Genomic DNA, 23,254 nt, shown 5'->3' on the forward strand with positions numbered 1-23,254 from the left:
CTTCCTAAAAAAAAAAAAAAAAAAAAAACAGTAGCGTCTTTCAGGGTATTGGATCTTAGTGTTTGGGGGGTCATGGATCACGCTTTGGGAATATGATGAAAGCTATGGGCTTTCTCCTCCATAAAATTCATTTGCATCTGTACACACAAAATTTCCATAAAACGTCAGAAGTTCATGGTCCCCCCTTAGAGACCCATGAACCCCAAGTGAAGACCCGCTGTTCTACACTTCGGGGAAACAAACATTCTTGCAGAGGCCAAGCCACTAGTTTTTTAAACTAGAAGAGCCCAACATGACACATAATGGAATGAAAAACCATGAGCCATCAATAGGAACTATGGAGTAAAAGCTTTGGAAAATAAAAGGAAGTAGAGAAGATTTACCTGAGAGACAGAAACTGTAGATGAAGGGGCTGGGGAGTCAGCATTTTTCATTTGGCCAGGAAGTGAGCCACATGCAACTGAGTTACACAATAGAATTCCAAATGAGCCTCTGGTCTTTACGCTCTCAGCTAAGGGAAGCACTTTGAACACGACAAAAAGAACCCAATTGCCTGGGACCACCATATGTGGCCAGAATTGAACTAGCAGGATAAAGATACAAGTAACATCCTCACATGCATTTATCGACCCACAGTTCGCAAAGCCTCTCCCATATATTAGCATATTTAATCCTGCCAATAATTCTGCTAAGTAGTTTCACCACCCTCATTTTACAACTGAAGTGAGGCTCAGGGAGGGCAAGTGACTTGCCGAAGGTCACACAGCAGGCACGTGGCAAGTGCAGCTCTCCACCCCGTTCCCCTGCCAAGGCCAGACCCTGACCTTTCACCACTGCACCCTGTCTCCAGCTGGAGCCCATGCTGTCAGGTGTGTGAATAAGAGATAAGAGGAGGGAGGACTTCCCTGGCGGTCCAGTGGTTAAGACTCTGTGCTTCCACTGCAGGGGGCATGGATTTGATCCCTGGTCAGGGAACTAAGATCTCGCAAGCTGTGTGGCCCGGCCAACGGGGGAAAAAAAAAAAAAAAAAGGAAGCTTGATAGAACTTCCCTGGTGGGGCGCGGTGGTTAAGAATCTACCTGTCAATGCAGGGGACACGGGTTCGAGCCCTGATCCGGGAAGATCCCACATGCCGTGGAGCAACTAAGCCCGTGCGCCACAACTACTGAGCCTGTGCTCCAGAGCCCGTGAGCCACAACTGCTGAAGCTGGGCGGCTAGAGCCCGTGCTCTGCAACAAGAGGAGACACCGCAATGAGAAGCTCAAGCACCGCAACTAGAGAAAAGCCTGCACACAGCAACGAAGACCCAATGCAGCCAAAAATAAATAAATTAAATTAAAAAAACAAAATAAAGAGAGAGAAAGAGAGATAGGAGGAGGGAGGGAGAACGGAGAGCTCACCTTGCTCATGTCCTTCAGCTCCTCTACCTGCTCCATCCGCAGCTGCCTGGCTCTTTGAAGGAGGTTCTGGGCCCTGTCCTTGGCCACCTCCTCCAGATTGTTGAGCTTCTTGCTGGTCCTCCAAACCATTTCCTTCTGTTTCATGATCTTCTTGCGTGTGGTCACTGCGTCCTATGGGAGCCACGTCGGGATTAGTGGGGGGTTACTGCCTGTGCTCTGTGCCCTGGGCACTAGCCCGGCTGCCACGGTTGACCCCAGATGAGTTTCGCCTCACCCCACCACACTGTCAGAGCCCAGGGGTTTCTCAGCCTGGCTTCCTCACCCTTCCCGCCACCCTGCGGTTCCTCCCCACACCCACTCTTAATTCTACAACATGTCCTCTTTAGCACGTTCACGCCCCATTTCAGGGTCCCCTAACTAGAGCTCCCAGTCTTGTGGGAAGCTGGCCTCTCCCCAGCCCTTCTCTTCAACCCCCCTCTGCATAGATGGGGGACGGGGGTAGCTACCACAATGGCTTCCTTCTCCTCCTTGAAGGCCTGCTCCCTGGCCTTGAGTTCTTCTCTAGTCAGGACGTGGGATGCCCATTTGATCCGCTCAAACTCCTCAGGGCTCATGATAAGGGACTCCCCGGAGGGGTCCTTGGTGGGGATGCTGACACAAGGATTGAACAAAATTAGGGAGGGGAGGGGAGGGAAGGGCAAGCTCTCAGCACCACACTGCAGGCTGCTCGGCTCTCCTCCCCGCCCCTCATCACTGCCCACCCGCCTGCAGGGACTCGGGCAAGGGCAGGAGAGACAGCCAACTGTGCAACGGGTCCACTGGGGAAAAGCGGTCCCAGACAAGGGTGGAGTAGCATCACGGGCTAAAGAAGGGACAGTTTAAGGACTTTTGCTAAAAAGTCCAGTTCATATGCTACCTTCTCTGCGTCGCCATGTATGACCCTCCCCCATGTATACATACATAGACCACCTCCTTCCCTCTGCTCTCCCTGCCAGTGTTGTGGGCAACTTCTGTTTCCCTTGCTGGATCACAAGCTCCTCCAGGATACGGACTCTGTCTTAACCCCACAGGCAGCCCAGAGTCTGGCACAGTGCTGGGCACAGACTGAGGACTCATAATAAAGTTGTTGAATTGAACTTTTAAAATAGATGATTCCTCAAGGATGACATAAAAAGAGCAAGGGGATGCCAGACAAGGATGAAGTGGATGCCAGTGAGAAACAAAAGCATCCCTGTGCATCCAGCCCAGAGAGAAGCTTTGAACCCTAAATATTAATTAAACTCTCTGATCAACAATAGTCAGAGACACGTCTATAGACATTTCTAACTGCCCAGCACATTCAACAAACCAATAGATAATTATAAAGATTACAAACAAATGACACACATTAAAGATGGAGCAGAGGGGTGGGGATAAAGATGCTTCTGGGTGAGGCGATTTAACAGGTACATGGCTAGGGGGCAGGAAGTTAAACTTCCTCCAATAAAACTGGTGCAGGGGGGCTTCCCTGGTGGCGCAGTGGTTGAGAGTCCGCCTGCCGATGCAGGGGACACGGGTTCGTGCCCCGGTCTGGAAAGATCCCACATGCCGTGGAGCGGCTGGGCCCGTGAGCCATGGCCGCTGAGCCTGCGCGTCCGGAGCCTGTGCTCCACAATGGGAGAGGCCACAACAGTGAGAGGCCCACGTACCGCAAAAAAAAAAAAAAAACTGGTGTAGGGGGGTGTCCAGGAGGTGGACAAATGAGCGAGTGGACTTGAGGCTTAGCCAAGATCTTGTGGTTCACTGGGTGGCGTGGCCCCAAACATCTGGGATCTGGAATAACAAAAAATGATCTAAATCTGAGACAGCATCTCACGTTGCTCTCAGCAGCCCTGACAAGTCACCAGCAACTTCACCTCCAACGTGTTTTTTAGGACTGGACCAGTCCAAGAAGGAGACATTTCTTGGGCCCCAGGAGTACCTGCAGGGCTGCTACCACATCTGGCCATTTCATGCCAGAGCTGACCAGACAGTGCTCCTGGAGCTGTGTCCCAGCCGTGCCTCCCCAGCTTGTGACACAGGCTGCATTTTCTGGGAATTCAAGTTTTTAGTGAGTGGAGCCGGAGTAGGAAGAATGGTTTGGAGAATGAAGCACTAGCACAAGAGCTAAACCACTGAGTGATGGTGTTGGCTCATTTCACATGGCTGAGCTGGGCCTAAACCCCACAGGAGGGGCCCCAGCAAGGGGGCTGCTCCAGTCAGGAAGCCATGCTGAGCTAATCCCAAAGGAACCCAAGAGCCCTTGGGAATTTCCTCTTCTGGCCTCAGAGCCTGGGAAGAAGCCAAGGGGCTAATTAGGCATCTGGTCAGTTTCCCTTTGCTTCCTATTCTTGATGCAGCCAAAAGGAAGTGACTCATCTGGACATTTCCCTTTACCAATGGGAAAGTGCACTAATGGGGGCTCAGAGAGGACCCCTAAGCACCTCCCCTCTACCAGCCCCATAGGACCCACGGCAGCCAGAAGAAAGGGAAGAGAAAGAAGCTGGGAATCAAGGGCAATGGCAGTAATAGATACAAGGTGGGGAGAGACAAAAGAAACCAAACTGGAGAAAAAAGGAGAACCAAGAAACAAAAGGGGGGAAATGAATAGGAAAGAGGTGGGGTCCGCAATGACAGAATGAGACCAGGTGGGTTTCCCCATCTCTACGCAGAGGTCCTCAGCGGAAAGGCTCTGTGCGCTAGGTACTCACATGAGCTCCCGGACCATGTCCCGGGTGATGAGCTGGACGGTCTCTGGCTTGTGGTCCAAGGCCAGGGCAGTGAGAGTTTTCCGAATGGCATGCTTATCTCGGAGCAGCACGATGGGGCTGTCGCTCTGGGTCAGAGGCTGTGGTGTCAGGAAGGACAGCTTAAAAGCTGGTCACCACACTTCCTGCTGGTCAGCCCTAACTTCAAGTGCAGCCTTCCCCTCTCCTGGGGCTTCTACCCCATCCAGTGGCAGGGGAGGCTGGCTGGGGCCCAGACTGCAGGACCACCAAGAGTAGCCAGGGCACTGAGAGCAGCCGGGTACTCTGCCCTTGAACATGGCCAGATGTGCTCTGTACCGACCAACTCTTCTGAGAGCAAGCCTTCTTTATACCTTGTACAGATACTCCCAGAGGGATGGGGGCGCGGGGGGAGGGTTGCTAGCGTACGTCCATTCCTAACCTAAAACCATGAGGAATGAAAATTTGGGGTCTCTAAGTTCTCCTCCCTCCGTGGTTTACGAAAAAAAAAATAATTAGCTCTCCTGACCACACTGTGGGTTTCAAGCCTACAATTTGTTATGGACTCATCCAATCTGTGATATTTGTTATTTTTAATCCTTTCTAATGATTCATTTACTTTCATCCCCCAAAAAAGCCATATGGAGGAAGTTAGAAATAGCTAAATGGCCCTGGTGGAGACCTGCCCTTAAATCTAATGGGGTGAGGGGGTCAGTGAGTTAGAATTCAGCAAGGCGAATACAAATTAGATATATGAGGTTTTTAAAAAAAATGCTCTGACCATGAAGGAGTAACATAATAAGAAAATGAAATCACTTTTCAGGAAATTTTGAACACAGGAGAGAATTTCATTTGTCATGAACGCAGTATCTATGGTCCTGAGTAGAGACAGGCGCATGGCTTCGGTGGAGGTCCTCCCTGTCTGGAGAAGCCCGCTTTGCACACCCGTCCCTGGAGTGCTGCCGCCACCTGGTGCCCATCTCTGCTTCCAAGTGGCACAACTCAGTCAGGCCACAGGCCACTTCTGCCCCCTACTGCCGGCTGGGAGACTTCCGGGACTCTCACCCAGCAAAAAGGCCAAAGAACAGGCCAGGAATAGGCATTACTTTGCCTGCACACTCTTGCAAGTCAGCAAGACTCAGTTTGGAGAACTCGGCCATTTCCAAATCTATCTTCAGTTTAACTAGAAGACTCCCCATGGACTCAAAACAAATAAACGACATGTCTGCAAGTGAAATTGCATTGCTTTGATTCTTTCCCTTGTCCATAGGAAACTGCTACAGAGTGGGCATCTTCTAAATGGATAAAGATGCCTATCTGGAACGCTCTGGAAAGTCCTTTCTTGTCCGCAGTGAGGAGAGTGAGGGGCAGGGGTAGACATCAACTCTCGTCTCCCCAGTGTGCCTGCAGCCAGAGCTATTCACACTAGTATTCACACCACCACTGGTATCTTTCTTCTTTTTCGCTTTTCTCTGCTTCTTTTTCTTTTTCTTTTTTTCTTCCAGTTTTCTTGAGACGTAGTTGACATACAGCACTGTATATGTGTACGGCATATTGATCTGATTTACATCCATCATGAAGTGATTATCACCATACGTTTAGGGAACACCCACCATCTCATATAGATGCAAAATTAAAGAAATAGAGAAAACCATTTTCCTTGTGTTGAGAGCTCTTAGCATTTACTCTAACAACTTTCATAGATAACATACAGGCAGCGTCCCTCTCCTCTCTCAATCTCTCACCACCCTTCTCTCCATGTCTCATCCTCTTTCTCTCCTTGCCTTTCTTCCTTCTTACCGTCTGAACATCACGTGTACCAAGGTTATTCCAAGTTACACTCTGGCTGTCCTACTGTATTTCTTTTTTTTTTTTTTTGCGGTACACGGGCCCCTCACTGTTGTGGCCTCTCCCGTTGCGGAGCACAGGCTCTGGATGCGCAGGCTCAGCGGCCGTGGCTCACGGGCCCAGCCGCTCCGCGGCATGTGGGATCCTCCCAGACCGGGGCACGAACCCGTGTCCCCTGCATCAGTAGGCAGACCCCCAACCACTGCGCCACCAGGGAAGCCGAAAGTAACTGTTTTAGCTGAGCAACGGGGAAAGAAGGTTGATTTTGTGTTTTTTCACTCTGATGCTGTTCTCCGATGGAGGGGGAATTATGTTGGTCTGTATCTGCAAGCTTGGGCCAGTGGCCCTCAAACATTTCCATCACGGGGCGCTCACTGAGCAAAGAGCAAATGTTGGGTGCTCTGCAGCTGAGACTCCCTTCAACGTTATAACAGATTTTTAAATGCTGTGAAGACCTAAGGATTTCATGGTGGAGGAAGCCAGGTGCCCTGTTTGCTTGGGCTCCACTAGGCGTCCGAGCTCGTGCACTCGAGCCTCAGAACCCCTCCCAGTCTTCAGTCTGAGAATTACCTGGGAGGGGGTGGCCTGCCCAGAGCTAGCTTTGTCCTGAGCAATGCTAGTTTGGGTCACTGCCTCCAAGTGGCCGCTCCCTGGAGGGGCTGGGTGAGGGTTACCTTGATAGCTCTGAAGAGGCTCTCATCCACCTCGGAGTTCAGGGCTTTGGTCCGATAGCAAGGCCTATTCCTTAACCTGTTGGAAGTGGTAGAGGAGGAGCTCAGGACGCCGGCTGTGCTTAAGGGCTGCAGGAAGAGGCAGAGAGTTGGGGTCATCAGTACTGAGTGCCATCTGGACCCCAGGCAAGGTAGACACTTCGCCAGCCCGTGCCGGGGGGACGTTGGATGGCCATGTGGGAAAACCCCTGGGTAAGCCCTGAAACGTAGGGGACACCCCACAGGAGCAGAGGCGGGCACACCAGCTCAGTGAGAAGGACTCCTGAGGCTCCCCAGCTAAAGACGGCCAAGATGCCGTGCGGCAGGGAAGGAAGGAGAAAGGACACAGGACGGCAGGAGGATGACCTCAGTGTCAGCTGGGTTCTAGTTTTCCACAAGCACAGTCTTGTGAGGCCACGTGGGCTTTCCTGCCCAGATATATGCAGTGTCCTCTTCGCCTCCAAACTCCTCAGCCCGAGTGCCAAACCCCCTTCATAACTGACACTACTATTTGCCCTCCTTCATGTCCCCACCATCTCACAAGGTTGTGGTGGGGACCTGAGGGCACTCAGGATGGAAAAGCACTTCTCCCACTGCTGGCGGGTGGTTGGTGCCTGACGAACTTCAGTTTTGTAACAGCTGCCAGCTACGGTTAGGCAGACCAGTTCAGAGCATCCACCATGATGTTCTTTCACTCCCAGGACCCCTTCAATGTGCATTAGTCAGCTTTTAACCATCCAGTACTTTCTAGATTGGGGGAGTTCCCCATCTCATGAGGTGAGAGTGACAAGGATCATCCCTGAATGTAGAAGCTGAAAACACCAGATGTTTGTCTTCCAAGCCTGGGCAAAGGACCCCTAGGCTGAGCCATCAGATGCCCCAAGCCTGACAATAAATAGGGAACCAGTGATGCAAGAAGGAGAACATGGAAACCCCTTCTGACAGAGGCAGCCACACCCCGTGTCTGGGGCAATGCTGATGAGGGTACCAATGGCAACTGCCCACAATAAAGCTGCCGGTGCTGGAGGTGCAACAGTACATCGAGGGTCTTTGCCAGACCGTTTCTGGATTGTGATTTAGGCCTAGGTTCTGGCTGCAGTGCCTCCTTTGTTCTCATTTTCCAAGCCTACTTGCCCAGCGTTGGTGTGAAGTCTGTGCGTGCTCCAAAATCCTCTCCATACATTCCCTTCTCCTTATATTCGAGTTCTGGCTCTGTTGCTTATAACCAAAAACCCTGACTGATACAACCTCCTTTCCCCAAGGTCAGTCCAGCTTCAGCTCACACCCAAGAGGAGAAGTCTATCTCCAGGACGCAGTTTCTGTGAGGACTGCAGGACAACTCCAGGCTTAATCTAAAGCTGATTCAAATCTCACTCTGGAGGAGCCCACATCTCCCGCAGTTCCCTGATCTGGGACACTTAGGGGGAATGGACTGGGCACGTCAGGTCTACCAAGCCTGGGAATGAGCAGCTATCAAGAGGACACGGTGGACAGGGAGATGCATTCCAGGTCCCTAAACACTGGACAGTGTGTTATGAAAGTTCTCTCTGATCTGCCGAGACCACACAGACACCCTCCCACCCCGGCAGCACCTGTTCCACCTGAATCAGGTTTTCACACTAAATCGGGCAATTATCCTCCAGCTGGCTCTGTTCCATACAACGAGCACTGCTGTGTACACCCTTTCCCTCCCAGCCTGGCACAGCCAGCAAGAGGCTTACAGAGGGCGCCTCCCTTTACAGCCTCGGTCAGCCCCCATATAGTAGAGCAGAGAAACTCGGCTTTATTAAAAGGTAAATACAGCAGCCCCAAGGATGCCTAATAACAGACTCTGAAGGGTTATTATATGGTAACTGGGGAGCAACAGCTCCCCTTTCCACCAAAAATAGAATAAGAGGAAATGAACAGAAACCACTATAGGTGGGATTGAGGCAAAGCATTGGGAATAAGCAGAAAAGATGGAGGGCAATGGAACATGAGAGATGGTGTGAATTCTGTAGACAACTAAGGGGAGAGGTGCCTGGCACGTAGTAGGAGCTCGATATGTATTTGAGGAAGAATGAATGAATGAATTCAAACAAGACGACCTCTTGGGGGCTGCAGACCAGATTGAGACGGAAGCCTTTCCCGAGTATGCCACCACTCCACATTTTCTATATCACGGATGTGCTCTGCACTGTGGAAAATAATGTATGAGAAAGGGCTTCAGAGCACAGATGGAAAGCATTATTGTTGTTTTGCATTTGTTTTCCTGTTTCTTTTCAAGGGCTCCTACAAGCTTTTCCCTTGGCCTTGGGTGTCCACCAGACTATAGGTTCCTCCAGGGCTGGGACTGCATCGCTTCTCTCCTATGCTCTTGATACCCAGATCAAAAGGAAGTCGCACAAGAGATACTCGACTGCCTGAGCCTCGAAGTCAGAACATAGGAAGGAAAACAGATAATGACCACAGTAAAGCGGCCACTGGGCAGAGCAGAAGGAAGCCTTGAGCTCTGGGGTTGGGTGGCTGAAAAACCTTATTGGGGAAATGCTGACTTTGAAACCACAAGCCTTACACCAGGGTTAGAATAACCAGTTTTGCCAAAAGCAACACGAAGGATTAAGGAGGTCACTGTGTAAAAGTACTAGAAAAAAATGAAGAACCAAGTAGAAATGGAAAGTTAGATCCCTCTGGGCTAGAGGCAATAGCCACGAGGTTCTTTCAGGAGGTGAAGGGCTGGTTTTATTTCTTGCATGACCAAATAAATATCCCCAAGAAGCTGAGCCGTACCTAGAGAGAAGCCGGCTAGTCTTCCCTGGGGGAAGGCAGCTTTATTTTATTTATTTATTTTTTTAATTTATTTTTGGCTGCACTGGGTCTTCACTGCTGCACGCAGGCTTTCTCTAGTTGTGGCGAGCAGGGGCTACTCTTTCTCGCGGTGTGCGGGCTTCTCATTGCAATGGCTTCTCTTGCTGCAGAGCACGGGCTCTAGGCACGCGGGCTTCAGTAGTTGTGGCACACGGGCTCAGTAGTTGTGGCTCGCGGCTCTAGAGCACAGGCTCAGTAGTTGCGGCACACGGGCTTACTTGCTCCACGGCATGTGGGATCTTCCCAGACCGGGGCTCAAAACCGTGTCCCCTGCATTGGCAGGCGGATTCTCAACCACTGCGCCACCAAGGAATTCCCAAGGCAGCTCTGGAAGGCAAGGAAAGACCGCTGAGGAGACAAGGATGATCGGCAAAGACGAGGACTGGGACAGAAAAAGATGCCAGCTCTGCCTTGATATTTTCCTTTTGGTGACCTAGCTGACTCCCTGTCTCTTCAAATACCATTCCATCCCAGGTTTACAAGAATTCAGCCATTGCTGGGGGCTCTGGGAGAGACTGATGCAGAAAGATTAACTGGTCATTCAGAAGACGATTTTCACTCCATTATAGATACAGGATGATCTCCCTAACATATTAAGTTTATATACATGTTCTAGTCCCTGCTTTCAATTGTTTTTTTTGTTTAATATTTACTTATTGGTTGCGTTGGGTCTTAGTTGCCACATGTGGGATCTTTCCTTGTGGCACGTGGGCTCACTAATTGTGGCACACGAGCTTAGTTGCCCCACGGCGTGTGGGATCTTAGTTCCCCAACCAGGGATTGAACCGGCAACCCCTGCATTGCAAAACCGATTCTTAACCACTGGACCACCAGGGAAGTCCCCATACTAAGTGTTAAAGAAAGCAGATTATAAGAAACATGGAAGTACAGCAGTAAAAATGTTCATATGAAGGGTATTCATCCAGAATGTGTTACTAAAAGAAAGTTCACAAGAATGTTTAACAGTAATTGCATGTGAGTATTAGCATCTTAGGTGTTTCTTGTATTGAATAATGCTCTGCACTGAGTAGGTAACTCTCTTTATGACTGGGGCAGGGGGAGGGGGGAACTATTTTTATTTGACTACAAAACAAAGCAGTGGACCTGGTGCCCTGACTCTGAACACAGAGAGTGCAGCCCTTAAAAAGCTGCAGTGCCGGGCTTCCCTGGTGGCGCAGTGTTTGAGAGTCCGCCTGCCGATGCAGGGGACACAGGTTCGTGCCCCGGTCCGAGAAGATCCCACATGCCGCGGAGCGGCTGGGCCCGTGAGCCATGGCCGCTGAGCCTGCGCGTCCGGAGCCTGTGCTCCGCAACGGGAGAGGCCACAACAGTGAGAGGCCCGCGTACCGCAAAAAAAAAAAAAAAAAGCTGCAGTGCCAGATGTCCCAAGATCCAGGATGTTCAGCTCAAATCCAACAAGACAGATCTCGAACAGGTCTGAAACAGGGCAGTGTGGAATTTCCATGACGTAACTGTAACACCTGTCAACTGAACAAAGACAAAGGCTTGTCCTTTCCTGGATGTCCTCTCCACCTGGGACCTAGCGTCTCTTTTGCATATAGGTTCACCGCAGGCTGGCAAATTCAGGCTTTGAGCTCTTAGCCTGATTCTTCCTGCTTTCTGTAGACTTTGGTTACTAAGAAGGTGGGGATGCCCATGAACCAGGTACCTTACCTTCCACTGAGTTATACATTCAGGTCACCTCTTTCCTCAAATAAGACTGGGTTGCCCATCTGTGGAGTACCATTTGAAGATGACATCCTACTCAGTACTGAGGCCCTGTCCCTCCTTCTGGAGGATGTTACTCATTGTTTTTGTAAGAATCCTGGAGGTCTGCCTAATTGTGACCCTCCCCGCAACTATCACCTCTCCCCACTCCTCCAAACACTCTCAAAAGCTAGTAAGTAGCACCATACACACACACACACACACACACACACACACACACACTCTTGGTCTCACAGAAAGGCAGAGATCATTAACTTGACCCATTGCTTCTCAAAGGTGCTCATATGCCCAGTCCTGTCCAAGGGACTTCAGAAGGGCTCAGTCAACAGACCAAAACCCCTCCCTGAGTGGCCCTTGGGTGGGGAGTCCCTGATTTGCATGAGCCAAAGCCCACAAGTCTAGCCCAGGTGCAACTCACTGATTAATTTGGACTTGGAAATATGACATTTTTGAAACAGGAGGAAAAGAGAACTAACATTTACTGTGTGCCCTTAGATGCCAAGTGTGACGCTAGGCCCTCAGAGACAGACACACAGCACTGGGCCTGTAAATCACCCAGGAAAGCTGGAGATAAATATGCATCGTAAAATGCATAAATGCTCTTTGTGGGAGATTTGTTTCTTTTGTAATTAACAAGGCTCTTCTTGAAATCCTGACTTGGGGACCCTGAATTTGAACCACTGAGTCCCAGAAAAGCAGTGTGACCTCTGAACATGAAGTGTGTCCACAGGTACATCAGAGACTCCTTTGCCACTGGGTGTGCACCCAGAAATTCTAAGGTTATTTCCAGTAACCCAAGGCTCCAACACCTATCCTCTGCCCCTCTCACTTATTCCTCAGGGACCACACCCTCCTCATGGGATCCCAGACATCACCTTCATACCTCCTCCCAGGCCTGCTGCCCTTTCAACCCTCATGACCCTTGTCCTCTCCATCCTGGGGAACCCCAGGCCTGCTAGACAGTCCCAATCCCTCTCCAGGGACTTTCAAATCTGGTACCCTCTGTATTCATTCATTCATTCATTTATTCGCAAATGTTTGTTGAGTACCTATGAGTGACCCAGAGCCCCAGTAACAAGACAAAACTTAGGCTCAGGACATTAGGTGACTTACACATTGTCACCCTGCTGGTCAGAGGCAGAACGCGTACCACAACCTGTTATCTGGCCTCCTCACCAATGGTTTTCCCACATCACATCCCACAATCCCCAGCCCATGGAGGCCCCAGACCGATGGGAGGGGGAAGAAGGTTGGGACAGCCCTTCTCTCCACCTCCTCTGCTCAGCACCAGATCACATTTCCAATCGCTATCGACCCCACCCCTAATTTCTCTTTTGGACCCCCCTCAGGACTTCCCTTGCCTCTTCCAGGGGTGTCATCCCCGCTCCTGGGCCTTCCTGACCCCAGACCCAACTTCTGTCAGTCTCCCAGATGCCCACTTTCCCAGATTAGAACCCCAACCCAATTGAGGACACATGAGGCCCCCATCCGAGGTTCTGCTCCACACCCGGAACCTCACCATCTCAGCCGCACTCTCTAACTCAGCGCCTCCACCGCCTCCGCCACCTACTGCACCACTGACGCTAGGTGTTGACGCGTTACCGTAGTAACCAAGAGCCGGCGTTCTCCGGCCCGGGCCCCGCCCCCTCCCGGCCCCGGCCCCGCCCCTCCGCTCTGATCCGCTTTGGCTGGTAGACGCAGCACGCTGTGGCTTTAGGAACACGAGCCCCACCCTCTGACCGTTCCCGCCGGCGCTCGAGCGGGAACTTGGGCTCTGAAAGACTGTCCCGCCCTGGCGCGCCCCGCTCTTCACTTAGCTTTGGCTGAACTCTTGGGTCAGGACCCAAACCTTCAAGGTCCTAGCATTGGCCCAGGGGGTCTGACTTGCTGGCAGCCACTCCAGGAGCCAGGCCCAGGGTCACGGTTTTTCCCCTACACCCCATCTAGGTTACCATGGTAACCGTTGCCCCAGTGCTTGTGAGGGGCCAAGCCAAACGCTGATGAGAATTTAGTCTGCAGAGAAGCAATCGGGATCAGACGAAGCAAGTTTCACAGCAGCAGAGAGTCTGGTTAGACCAAAGAAAGAACTTCCAGCCGTGAGGATGTGTATGTAGTTTCAGGAGCATTTCCTTAAAATGTGGGCCTCAGACCTCCAGCTCCGAATCGCCTGGGAGAGTTTATTAAAAATGAAATGTAGACCCTACTAGAGTATCTGAATCGAAATCTATGGACCTGGCTTTAGGGAACCTGCCTTTTAATGCTTCCCAGTTTGTATGTACTGTTCTGGAAAGCTTTTTAGGAGTTTTATGATTTTCCCAATTTGGTTTGGCACCTATAGCTCCCAACCTGCAGGGACAAGATTGGACTTACCCCACAGCTGTGCCTGCTCCAAGCCTCACAAAGCCTTCCCACAAGACCAAGTCCTTTTGTTTTTTTCTCCAGTGCTGATAAACTGAACTCTTAGACCAAAAAGAAGTGGTGACTTCGGTTCTGAGCTATTTCCCACGCCCAAACCTCTCTCCACAGCCCACCTTTCTGGGGCTTACTCCAACCTGACTTTTGTGTTGTAAAGCCAGTCACTGCCTCCTCCGACATACTCAGGGCTGAAGGATGGGCTGCAGAGCTAGGGTGGTTGAGGGCTGTTTACAAGCTCCAGGGGAGTGGGGGAAGGGAGACCAGGTCACCTCCAGTTGTTTTTAAAAGGGCTTAACTCTGGCAAGCTTCACATTCCTTCCCTGGATTTTCCAGCCTTATCTCCTTTGGGATCCTCAGAAGGACAAGTTAGGGGGTGGGGTGGGCAGAAAGTGTTGGAGGTGGGATCAGAGGAAGGGAGAAGCCAGGGTAGCTACCATACAGGTGCTGGCACGATCCTCCCGGCTTGAGAGTGAGGGAAGGGCTTTTCTGTTCCTGGCACCGTTCTTTCCCCAGCCTCTTCGTTGCAACCCAGAGAGGAGGGAAGATGAAGTAACCAGTCCCCTGTGGATTGGATGCTTCCCCTATGTTTTCCACCCAGTTCTCACAGCCACATCTCTATGGGGTAGTTATTATCCCCATCACCAAAGAAAAAACTGAGACCAAGAGAGATAACTGTCCAAACTCAAAAGTTATGTTCTTTTCTCAACTCAGGCTGCCTCTCTGAAGGAAAGGTGTGAGGTTGAGGCAGAAAGGAGGGGGATGACCAAATGCAGGGTAAGGGAATTGCTTCCCAGGCTTTTGTTCGAATTTACCTCAAAGCTATCAGTGCTTAAACTTCAGGTCTCCCATTTGCCTGAGCCCCTTGAAAAAGTAAGTTGAGGGACTTCCCTGGTGGTCCAGTGGTTAGGACTCCACGCTTCTACTGCACACAGGGTACAGGTTTGATTCCTGGTCAGGGAACTAAAATCCTGCATGCTGCGTGGCACGGCCAAAAAAAAAGTAAGCTGAACTAAACATACATTTTACATTTACATACATTTAATGAAACAGGTTTGTGTGGTTCTCCACCACTTACACAGATAGTTAAGTTACTGCCAGCTGTCCAGGTGAAGGAATGGCGGCCTGGAACACTCCTTCCACCAAGCCACTATGCCACCTCACCTGATGTCAGGACAGGAGGGACTGGCCATAATTTCCATGGGAATATGTGCTACGCTGCTCACGCCAAGAGTATTTGCAAAGTGGAGGAAAAACAAGATTTGAAATGAACAAAGCCAGAAGTCCCTCTGTGAAAAGAGTCTAAGCCTCTGTTATGTAAAACTGTAAGTGAGTGTTCTGTTCTTATCAAGACATGGTCAAACTGAAGTTCTCTCTGGCCTGGAAGAGACCCAGTGATGCAACATATGTAATTATAAACACAGTATGCATCTCATCAGAGAAAAAAAGCTGCCTTCAAAGGACCTAAACTCATTGACTACTTCTGTTTTTCCAACAGTGATAGGTTTTCTTTTCGACTTCTAGATAATTTTAAACACACATGCTTACTTGGATTTTTCTAGGTATAATGAGATGGTCTTTCCATTTGAAAACTATTCAAGCCTTGTGTATTCGTTTTCTACCACTGCTGCAGCAACTTAACCACAAACTTAGTGGTTTAAAACAACATAAAGTTATTATCTTACAATTCTGGAGTTCAACAAGGGTCTTACTGGGTAAAAACCAGGTGTCGGCAGGGTTGCATTCCTTACTAAGGTTCTAGGCTGAATCCTTTATCTAGTTTCTAGAGGCCACTCATGTTCCTTGGCTTATGACCCCCTTCCTCCATCTTTAAAGCCAGTAACATTGTGGGATTTCCCTGGTGGTCCAGTGGTTAAGACTCCGCTCTCCCAATGCAGGGGGCCTGGGTTACATCCTGATCAGGGATATAGATCTCCCATGCTGCAACGAAGATCCCGCTCACAGCAACCAAGATCCCACATGCCACAACTAAAACGCGGTGCAGCTAAATAAATTAATTAATTAAAAAAAATTTTTTTAAAAAGCCAGTAACATTGCATCTCTCTGAGCACTCCACCCTAGTCGCATCTCATTCTGGGAAAGGTTCCCTGAGTTTTAGACTTGTGATTAGGTTGGGTCCACCTGGATAATCCAAGGTAATCTACCCATCTCAGGGTTCCTAATCTAACCATATCTGCAGAGTCCCTTTTGCCTGTAGGTAAATATTCACAGTTCTGGGAATTAAGAGGTGGACATTCGCAGGAGGGGAGGTAGTGCACTGTTCTGCCTCCCACACCTTGCTACATAACACTGATATTTTAATGGTCTATAATATATTCTCAAAAAGTTGAAACAATTTACATATGCCTTTCTAAACTGCTTTTGGAAAGTGTCTTTAAAAATTAAATAATACAGGGCTTCTCTGGTGGCACAGTGGTAGAGAGTCTGCATGCCGATGCAGGGGACGCGGGTTCGTGCCCCGGTCCGGGAAGATACCACATGCCGCGGAGCGGCTAGGCCTGACAGCCTGAGCACCTAGAGCCCACAAGCCACAACTACGGAAGCCCGCACACATAGAGCCCGTGCTCTGCAACAAGAGAAGACACCGCAATGAGAAGCCCGCGCTCCGCAACGAAGAGTAGACCCCGCTCGCCACAACCAGAGAAAACTCGCACGCAGCAACGAAGACCCAACGCAGCCAGAAAGAAAGAAAGAGTACATTTTCTTCTTTTGTCAACTTTACAAGTATGTATTAAAGGATGGAAAATTTACTGAAAAATTAATGGGCTTATTCCACACAGCAAAGGAAACCATCAACAAAAGGAAAAGGCAACCTACCAAATGGGAGAAAATATTTGCAAATCATATATCTGATAAGGGTAAATATTCAAAGTGTGTAAAGAACTCATACAACTCAACAGCCAAAAAAAAAATTGAAAAATGGGTAGAGGATCTGAATAGAGATTTTTCCAGAGACGACATACATACAGCCAACAGGTACATGAAAAGATGCTCAATGTCACTAATCATCAGGAAAATGCAAATCAAAACCACAATGAGCTATCACCTCATAACTGTTAGAATGGCTATTATCAAAAAGACAGGAAATAACAAGTGTTAGCGAGGATGTGGAGAGAGGGGAATCCCTGTGCGCTGTTGGTGGGAATGTAAACTGGTGCAGTCCCTATGGAAAACAGTATGAAGTTTCCTCAAAAAAGTTAAAAATAGAACTACCATATGATCCAGCAATTCCACTTCTGGGTATTTATTCAAAAGAAACAAAAACACTACTCAAAAAGATATATGCACCTCATATTCACTGCAGCAATAGCCATGACATGGAAGGAATCTAAATGTCCATCAATGGATAAAGGAAATGTGGTGTATATATACAATGGAATATTATTTAGTCATGAAAAAGACTGAAATCTTTCTATTTGCAACAACATGGATGGCCCTTGAGGGCATTATGCTAAGTAAAATAAGTCAAATAGAGAAAGAAAAATACTGTGTGGTATCACTTATATGTGGAATCTAAAAAAAGAACTCATAGGTACAGAGAACAGACTGGTGATTGCCAGAGGCAGGGCAGGGGGTCAGAAAGTACAGACTTCTAGTTATAAAATAAATAAATCCCGGGACTTCCCTGGCAGTCCGGTGGTTAAGACTCCGTGCTTCCACTGCAGGGGGTGCAGGTTCAATCCCTGGATGGGGAACTAAGATGCCATATGCCATGCAGCATGGCCAAAATATCAAAAAAATAATAAATTAATTCATTAAATTTAATTTAAAAGTCCTGGGGATATAATGTACAGCATGGTGACTGTAGTTAGTAATATTGTATTGTATATTTGAAAGTTGCTAAGAGAGTAGATCTTAAAAGTTTTCATCATAAGAAAAAAACTGTGTGGTGATAAATTATTGTGGTGATCATTTCACAATATATACAAATATTGAATCATTGTATTGTACGCCTGAAACTAATACAATGTTATATGTCAATTATATTTCAATAAAATATATTAATGGGTTTATGAAACACAAATAATAAAAATGAGCCATGAATCAGTAGAAATTGTTTTGAAATTGAGAAGCAAATTGAAACAAAAATTTTCAGATTACCAGAAAAGGTAATTCAATAAGAGGAATAGACAAATTTTGAACAGAATAAACAAGCACTTGGATTGTTTAATAATCCAACTAACAAGGGGAAGAAAATTGTATGAACATATGGGGAAATATTAAATTTCTTGTTGATTTGATATAAAAGATTGACACTGATGGAGACTGCATAAAACTCACATTAGTACACTAAAATGAGGACTTATGACAATCGGGTAAATGAGTGTCATCAACTCAAAGAACACTTAAGATTAATTACTGAAGGACTTCCCTGGTGGTCCAGTGGGTAAGACTCCGTACTCCCAATGCAGGGGGCCCAGTTTCGATCCCTGGTCAGGCAACTAGATCCCACATGCAAGACGCAGCTAAGAGTCCACATGGCACAACAAAGCTCCCGTGTGCCGCAACTAAGACCCGGCACAGTCTAAATTAAAAAAAAAAAAAAAAAAAGGTAAGGGCGAAAACTATTTTAGACTTGTTTCAGGCAGTGAATTCATACGAATCTTATGTCACTCTTCCAGATGTTATGATGTTTATAGTATTTGCCAGATTTTTATTTTTTTAATTTTTTTGCCACACCGCACGGCACGTGGGATCTTAGTTTCCCAACCAGGGATGGAACCCGTGCCCCCTGCAGTGGAAGCACGGAGTCTTAACCACTGGACCGCTAGGGAAATCCCTGCCAGATTTTTTTTTTAAAGGTATAATTTGTTGTGACATTATTCTAGTTCAATGTTTACTCCTGTCATTAATTTTGTTTTGCTTTTCTTAAAAGGAGCTTCCAAGATTGTATAAGCTTCAGGCCTCACAAAACCCAGTTTCACCTCTGAGAAGTGGGGAGGCAAGCTTTCCCGTCTCAGCGATTAGCTCAATTGCCCAGCGGTGTCCGGTGGGTGTGGGCGGATTGCCCTTGCTCTCACCTTCCGACCTCAGCCACGCTCAGCCCTCTCCTCCCCTCACCATCCTGTTCTACCTTCTCCCCTCTGCCCTTCCTTTTCTTCCCGTCTCTTCTACTTGCTGTGCACCTTTGGGGGCTTCCTCCTTCTAGCCCAATCCTTAAACTCTCATTTCACTCTCCTGTGCTCTGTCTGCCCCATTTTCAGCATTCTCATTGCCTAGCAAGCCGAGGGATGAGAACAACGGGTGGCGGGAGAGGGAGGTTTAAGAGGCTGGCTGCTGCCGCCTGAGGAAGAGGACAGGTCCAGATTATCCGCCTAACCCTAACTCCACCTCTGGCTGCCTGACGCTTCCTACCAAGTAGCCACTCCCAGAGAAGTCTCAGAGTAAACCCAGGATTCCTGGCCAGGAGCCAGGAGCCCAGATCCCAGAGAGTTGCTGGGTGCCTCGGAGCTGGGAGCAGAGCCCAGGGGCTGGGCTGGGTCCCGCAGCTTCTCCTCACCCTACCGGGCCTTGGGGCGCTGGGTCAGGCAGGCCTCACCCTGCTGTTCTCCTGAGATGCTCCCCACATTGGCTGAGGCAGGAGGGATAGGAATTTTGGCTCTGTGATGAACAAGCACATTTAAATGGGAGGAGCCTGGGAGAGGACCCAGAGGAGCCATTTGGTTAAAATGAAAACTCTGGCCTCTCACTAGAGCATGTCTCCTAAGAGCATGAGAAAGGAGATTGATTCCCTTTCTCTCTCTCTCTCTCTCTCTCTCTCTCTCTCTCCCTCTCTCTCTGATATGCATTTAGGAACAGGGATCAGAGTTGTGGAGTCTGGATGTGGCATGCGGGGAGCAGGGCCCCACATGGACAAAGGGCAAAAAGATGGGGCTTCCACATTCCCACAGAAGAATTTGTGTTGAGTGCATGGAGGTGTGGGTTAGTGGTGGTCTATTGCTCTCCTGTTTTCTCTGAACTCCTTTGCCATATATACACATCTTGGCAGTTCTCCAGGATAGAGGCCCCAGCTCCTTCCTCTGGACCCACCTCCTTGGGCAGCTTCTACTCCCATCTTAGGGGTGACACCTGCCCGTGATGGGAACTCTAGGATGCCCGTCAGGTCTCAGTAAATCATCATTTCCTAGGCTGTTCAGAGCCCCCAATTCTATCTAAGGCAGCCTGGAAGATGCTCTCCCATGACTTGTGCTCCTGGGGCAGCGCAGTGAAGAAGGAAAGTAGTGACTGATTTTGGAGCCAGACCAACAGACCTTGACCCCTGGCACCATTACTTGTAGCTGAGAGACCTTAGGTGAACTGCCTAACCACCTGGGCCTTGTTTCCTCATCTGGGCAGTGGGTAATAGCCCAAAAGAGAGGCTCTGGGAAGAGCAGACCAGGATGGAAAATCAGTTTGCATAGTGCCTGGTGATTTTCTTCCCTTTTCCTTCCCACAGAGCAGGGAGATACTGGGGGCGGGTGGGAAGAATGTCTTTTGTCCTCAGTGTCGTATAAACGACCAGGAGTCAGACTGTAAATCCTCTAAGCTGCAAAGGATGCCTGAGAGACTGTTTCACAGCCCCCTTCTTCCTGGAATACTTGAACTATCAAAACTGCCTCAAGTCTCTCTAAAACACAGTACGGCTTAAAAGATAAATAAACACTTAAATGCATGAATTATTTTACTCCAGGAATTTGCTGCCTTCCTGCTTTCTTCCAAACTCTCTCTCTCTTTCCCATTCTTCAAAACTGTAGAGCCTTCCTGCTACAACCTGAGAGACTGGGCAAGGGACAGGGATGGAGAAGAGAGTTTGAGGAACAAGAAGAAATTTGGGGCCAAGGAGAAAGATAGTGAGCACCAGGGAAAGAGTTGGGGTGGAGCGGAGCTGGGGGAGAAAGATGGTTAGGGTGGGAGCGGAAGCGGGGACTACAGGGTGATGCTTGTGCCTGGCTGGGGACCCTATGTCTAGATGGGGGAGGGAGGGAAATACGAGGGGGCACAGGCCAGAAGGGCAACATTACCCTCTGATACTGGTGCCCCCACCCACGGGAGGAGGCGTGTGTGAGGAGATGAACCTCCAGAGCCGTGACAGAGACAGCTCCATGCTGGTCATACACCCCCATTTCCTCAACATCCCCACTGGGCAGATAAACCTCAGGCCAAGGAGAAAGTCGTCAACAAATCTGCAGCCACCCCTGCTTCTTCTTCAAAATCTCATCACCCTCCTGCCCGCCCCAGGTCCTCGGGCCAGTGTCGCTCTGGTGCCCTGCACACGTCTCCACACACCTGGCACCAGCTTCCCCTCCTACGTGACCAGCACGGCCCTGGACTGGGTGGCGGATGCTGAGATAAGACCAAGGAGGGGAAAACCACCCAAGCCAGGAAGTTACACAGCCTGGTTCCCCCGGCAACCCAGCCACAGACGCCAAACAGTACAGCGTGGGGTGGGGGTGGAGGGGACAACTCCCGTTCAAGGCGCAGCCAGGGCTGGCTCAGACCTCAGTTTTCTTGTTGGAGAAACTTCTCTCTCCAAATCCCCTAGGGCAGTGTTGCCGCCTAAGAATTTTGGGGGAAGCCAGTTTGAAATGCAAATTCAAGACACCACCCCCATCACCTCCACCACAGATTCCCAGCCTAATAGGTCTAATAGAACTAACCAGAATCTGCATTTCTAACCAGTACCCCAGGGGATTCCAACGCTCACAGTCTTAGAGGGTAGCTGGGTTGGGGGAAAATACAGGATGGGGCCTACAGTCAGCCCATCCCCAGGGATGCTTGACATGGGTATTTTCAACACCCGGCGACTGACCAGGAGTCCAGAGACCTGGATTCTAGTACATGCAGAACCAATTCAAAACCATGAACTTGGGCTGAGCTCCTCTGGGCCTGCTATTAACGTTCTGAGAACCATGAGCCACCTAAACACACACAAGCTGTGCTTTCTACTCTCAAGATCCCTGGGACCCTGGCCCATCACTTTCAGTCTCTCGGTTTCAGTTTGTCTCTTCTCCCCAAAGGGTATAAAAATATTCAAGACTTCCCAAGAGGTGACAAGTCTCCCTGGAATTAATAGATATGGAAGTGCCTTGAAAATACAACTCTCAGATACTCTCCTGGGGGCTGTGGTAGTCTTTATGGCTGGAAGGAAATGGTAGGCTGTCAGAAGGTTCCAAAAAGTCAGGGGACCTTGGGGTTCCCTGGTGGCGCAGTGGTTGAGAGTCCGCCTGCCGATGCAGGGGACGTGGGTTCGTGCCCTGGTCCAGGAAGATCCCACATGCCACGGAACGGCTGGGCCCGTGAGCCATGGCCGCTGAGCCTGCGCGTCCGGAGCCTGTTGCTCCGCAACGGGAGAGGCCACAACAGTGAGAGGCCCGCGTACCGCAAAAAAAAAAAAAAAGTCAGGGGACCTTCAGGACAGAAACCCCAAGGCTCAAGGTCAGGGGCTGGGCCTCAGGGTTTCTTAGTTCCTTTCTGTGGCTGCCAGATCTTCATTTGCCTTGGAGAGGTGGCTGCTGCAGAGCTGAACTTCCTAAGCCAGACCTCCCCCTTCCTCACTGTGGCCCTGGCCCCCACCTACAGAAAAACCACAGTTCATGCTGGCTGCAGGCCGAACCCTTCCCCAGGGTCAGCCACCAAGCCAGGGAGCTCCACGATGGGGTGAGCAATTAGCTTGGACTTCTTCTGCCACAAGTTTTAAGTCCCAGTTCAGCCACCCGCTAGGTAGGTTCTGCAAGTTATGTTTGCTCACTTAGCCTCAGTTTCCTCATCTGTAAAATAGGAGAGAATAACATTCTGTGGTGGTAGTCAAGCCCCTTCTCCCGGATTTCCCATCCTAGCCACAGACACCATTTGCTTAGTGGCTGAATCCAGAAGTCCGTCTTTCTGGATCCCTCGCCCCCTTCTTCAACTCTGCACAGTCAGAGAACTAAACAATTTTGAAATCCAGTCTCTTCTTTCCATCCCCACTGGTCCTCCTTCCCCAGGCCACTCTTGCCTCTGCTGTGACTGCTGCAGTAACCTCCTGGAGTTGGCCTGCCTCACTCACTAGTCTTCTCCAACCCTAGGCCATTCTCTACCCTGCAGCCTCAGGAAATCGGCTAAGTTAAAACCCAACTCTCATCTCCTCATCCCCCTGCTTAAAATCCTTCAATGTCTTCCCCTGCCCTTAATGAAAGGTCCAAAATTATTCATTGACATTATCCTCCAACACCCAGTAGGTGCCTCGCTCTGAATAGGTGCTCAATAAATACTTTTTGAAATAATGGAAGAACAAATACAATACACAGGTAAAGCTCTCAGCAGAGCGACTAACAGAAAAATGGTAGTGAATCATCATCGTCACCGTGATGGTTCAGCCCCACACCGAGCTACATTTCTCTCATGGAAACACAACTCAGAATTCAGGCCCTGCCCACAGCGGGGTGAAATGGTGTGACAGCCCCAGTGTTTGGGGAGATGCTTGTATGACCCACTCCCCACCTACCCTCCCCCAGTGATGTTGATCTGTCCCCACCCAATCCCTGGTTCTCACCCTGACTCAGGCTTCTTTGCCCACCCCCACTCC

The 23,254-nt window shown here is 49.5% G+C and overlaps 1 protein-coding gene across 3 annotated transcripts in view; it reads right to left on the bottom strand.

The window, feature by feature from the left end:
- The window catches only part of CFAP45 (cilia and flagella associated protein 45), a 27,931-nt gene extending 15,052 nt beyond the window's left edge, over positions 1-12,879 (bottom strand). The window contains exons 1-5 of one of the 3 annotated variants that reach the window (XM_024751113.1): positions 12,797-12,879; positions 6,667-6,792; positions 4,130-4,266; positions 1,907-2,051; positions 1,401-1,571 (exon numbers count right to left, since the gene is read on the bottom strand). In XM_024751113.1, the coding sequence (XP_024606881.1) occupies positions 1,401-1,571; positions 1,907-2,051; positions 4,130-4,266; positions 6,667-6,792; positions 12,797-12,799 (582 nt within the window). In that variant the 5' untranslated portion in view covers positions 12,800-12,879. The remainder of the gene's footprint in view (positions 1-1,400; positions 1,572-1,906; positions 2,052-4,129; positions 4,267-6,666; positions 6,793-12,796) is intronic. The other 2 variants (XM_024751121.1, XM_024751127.1) reach the window with 2 other exon arrangements.
- Between the last annotated feature and the right edge of the window lie 10,375 nt (positions 12,880-23,254).

Source organism: Neophocaena asiaeorientalis, unplaced genomic scaffold (genome assembly GCF_003031525.2).
Source record: "Neophocaena asiaeorientalis asiaeorientalis breed wild unplaced genomic scaffold, Neophocaena_asiaeorientalis_V1.1 scaffold315, whole genome shotgun sequence".
NCBI classification, from domain to species: domain Eukaryota; kingdom Metazoa; phylum Chordata; class Mammalia; order Artiodactyla; family Phocoenidae; genus Neophocaena; species Neophocaena asiaeorientalis.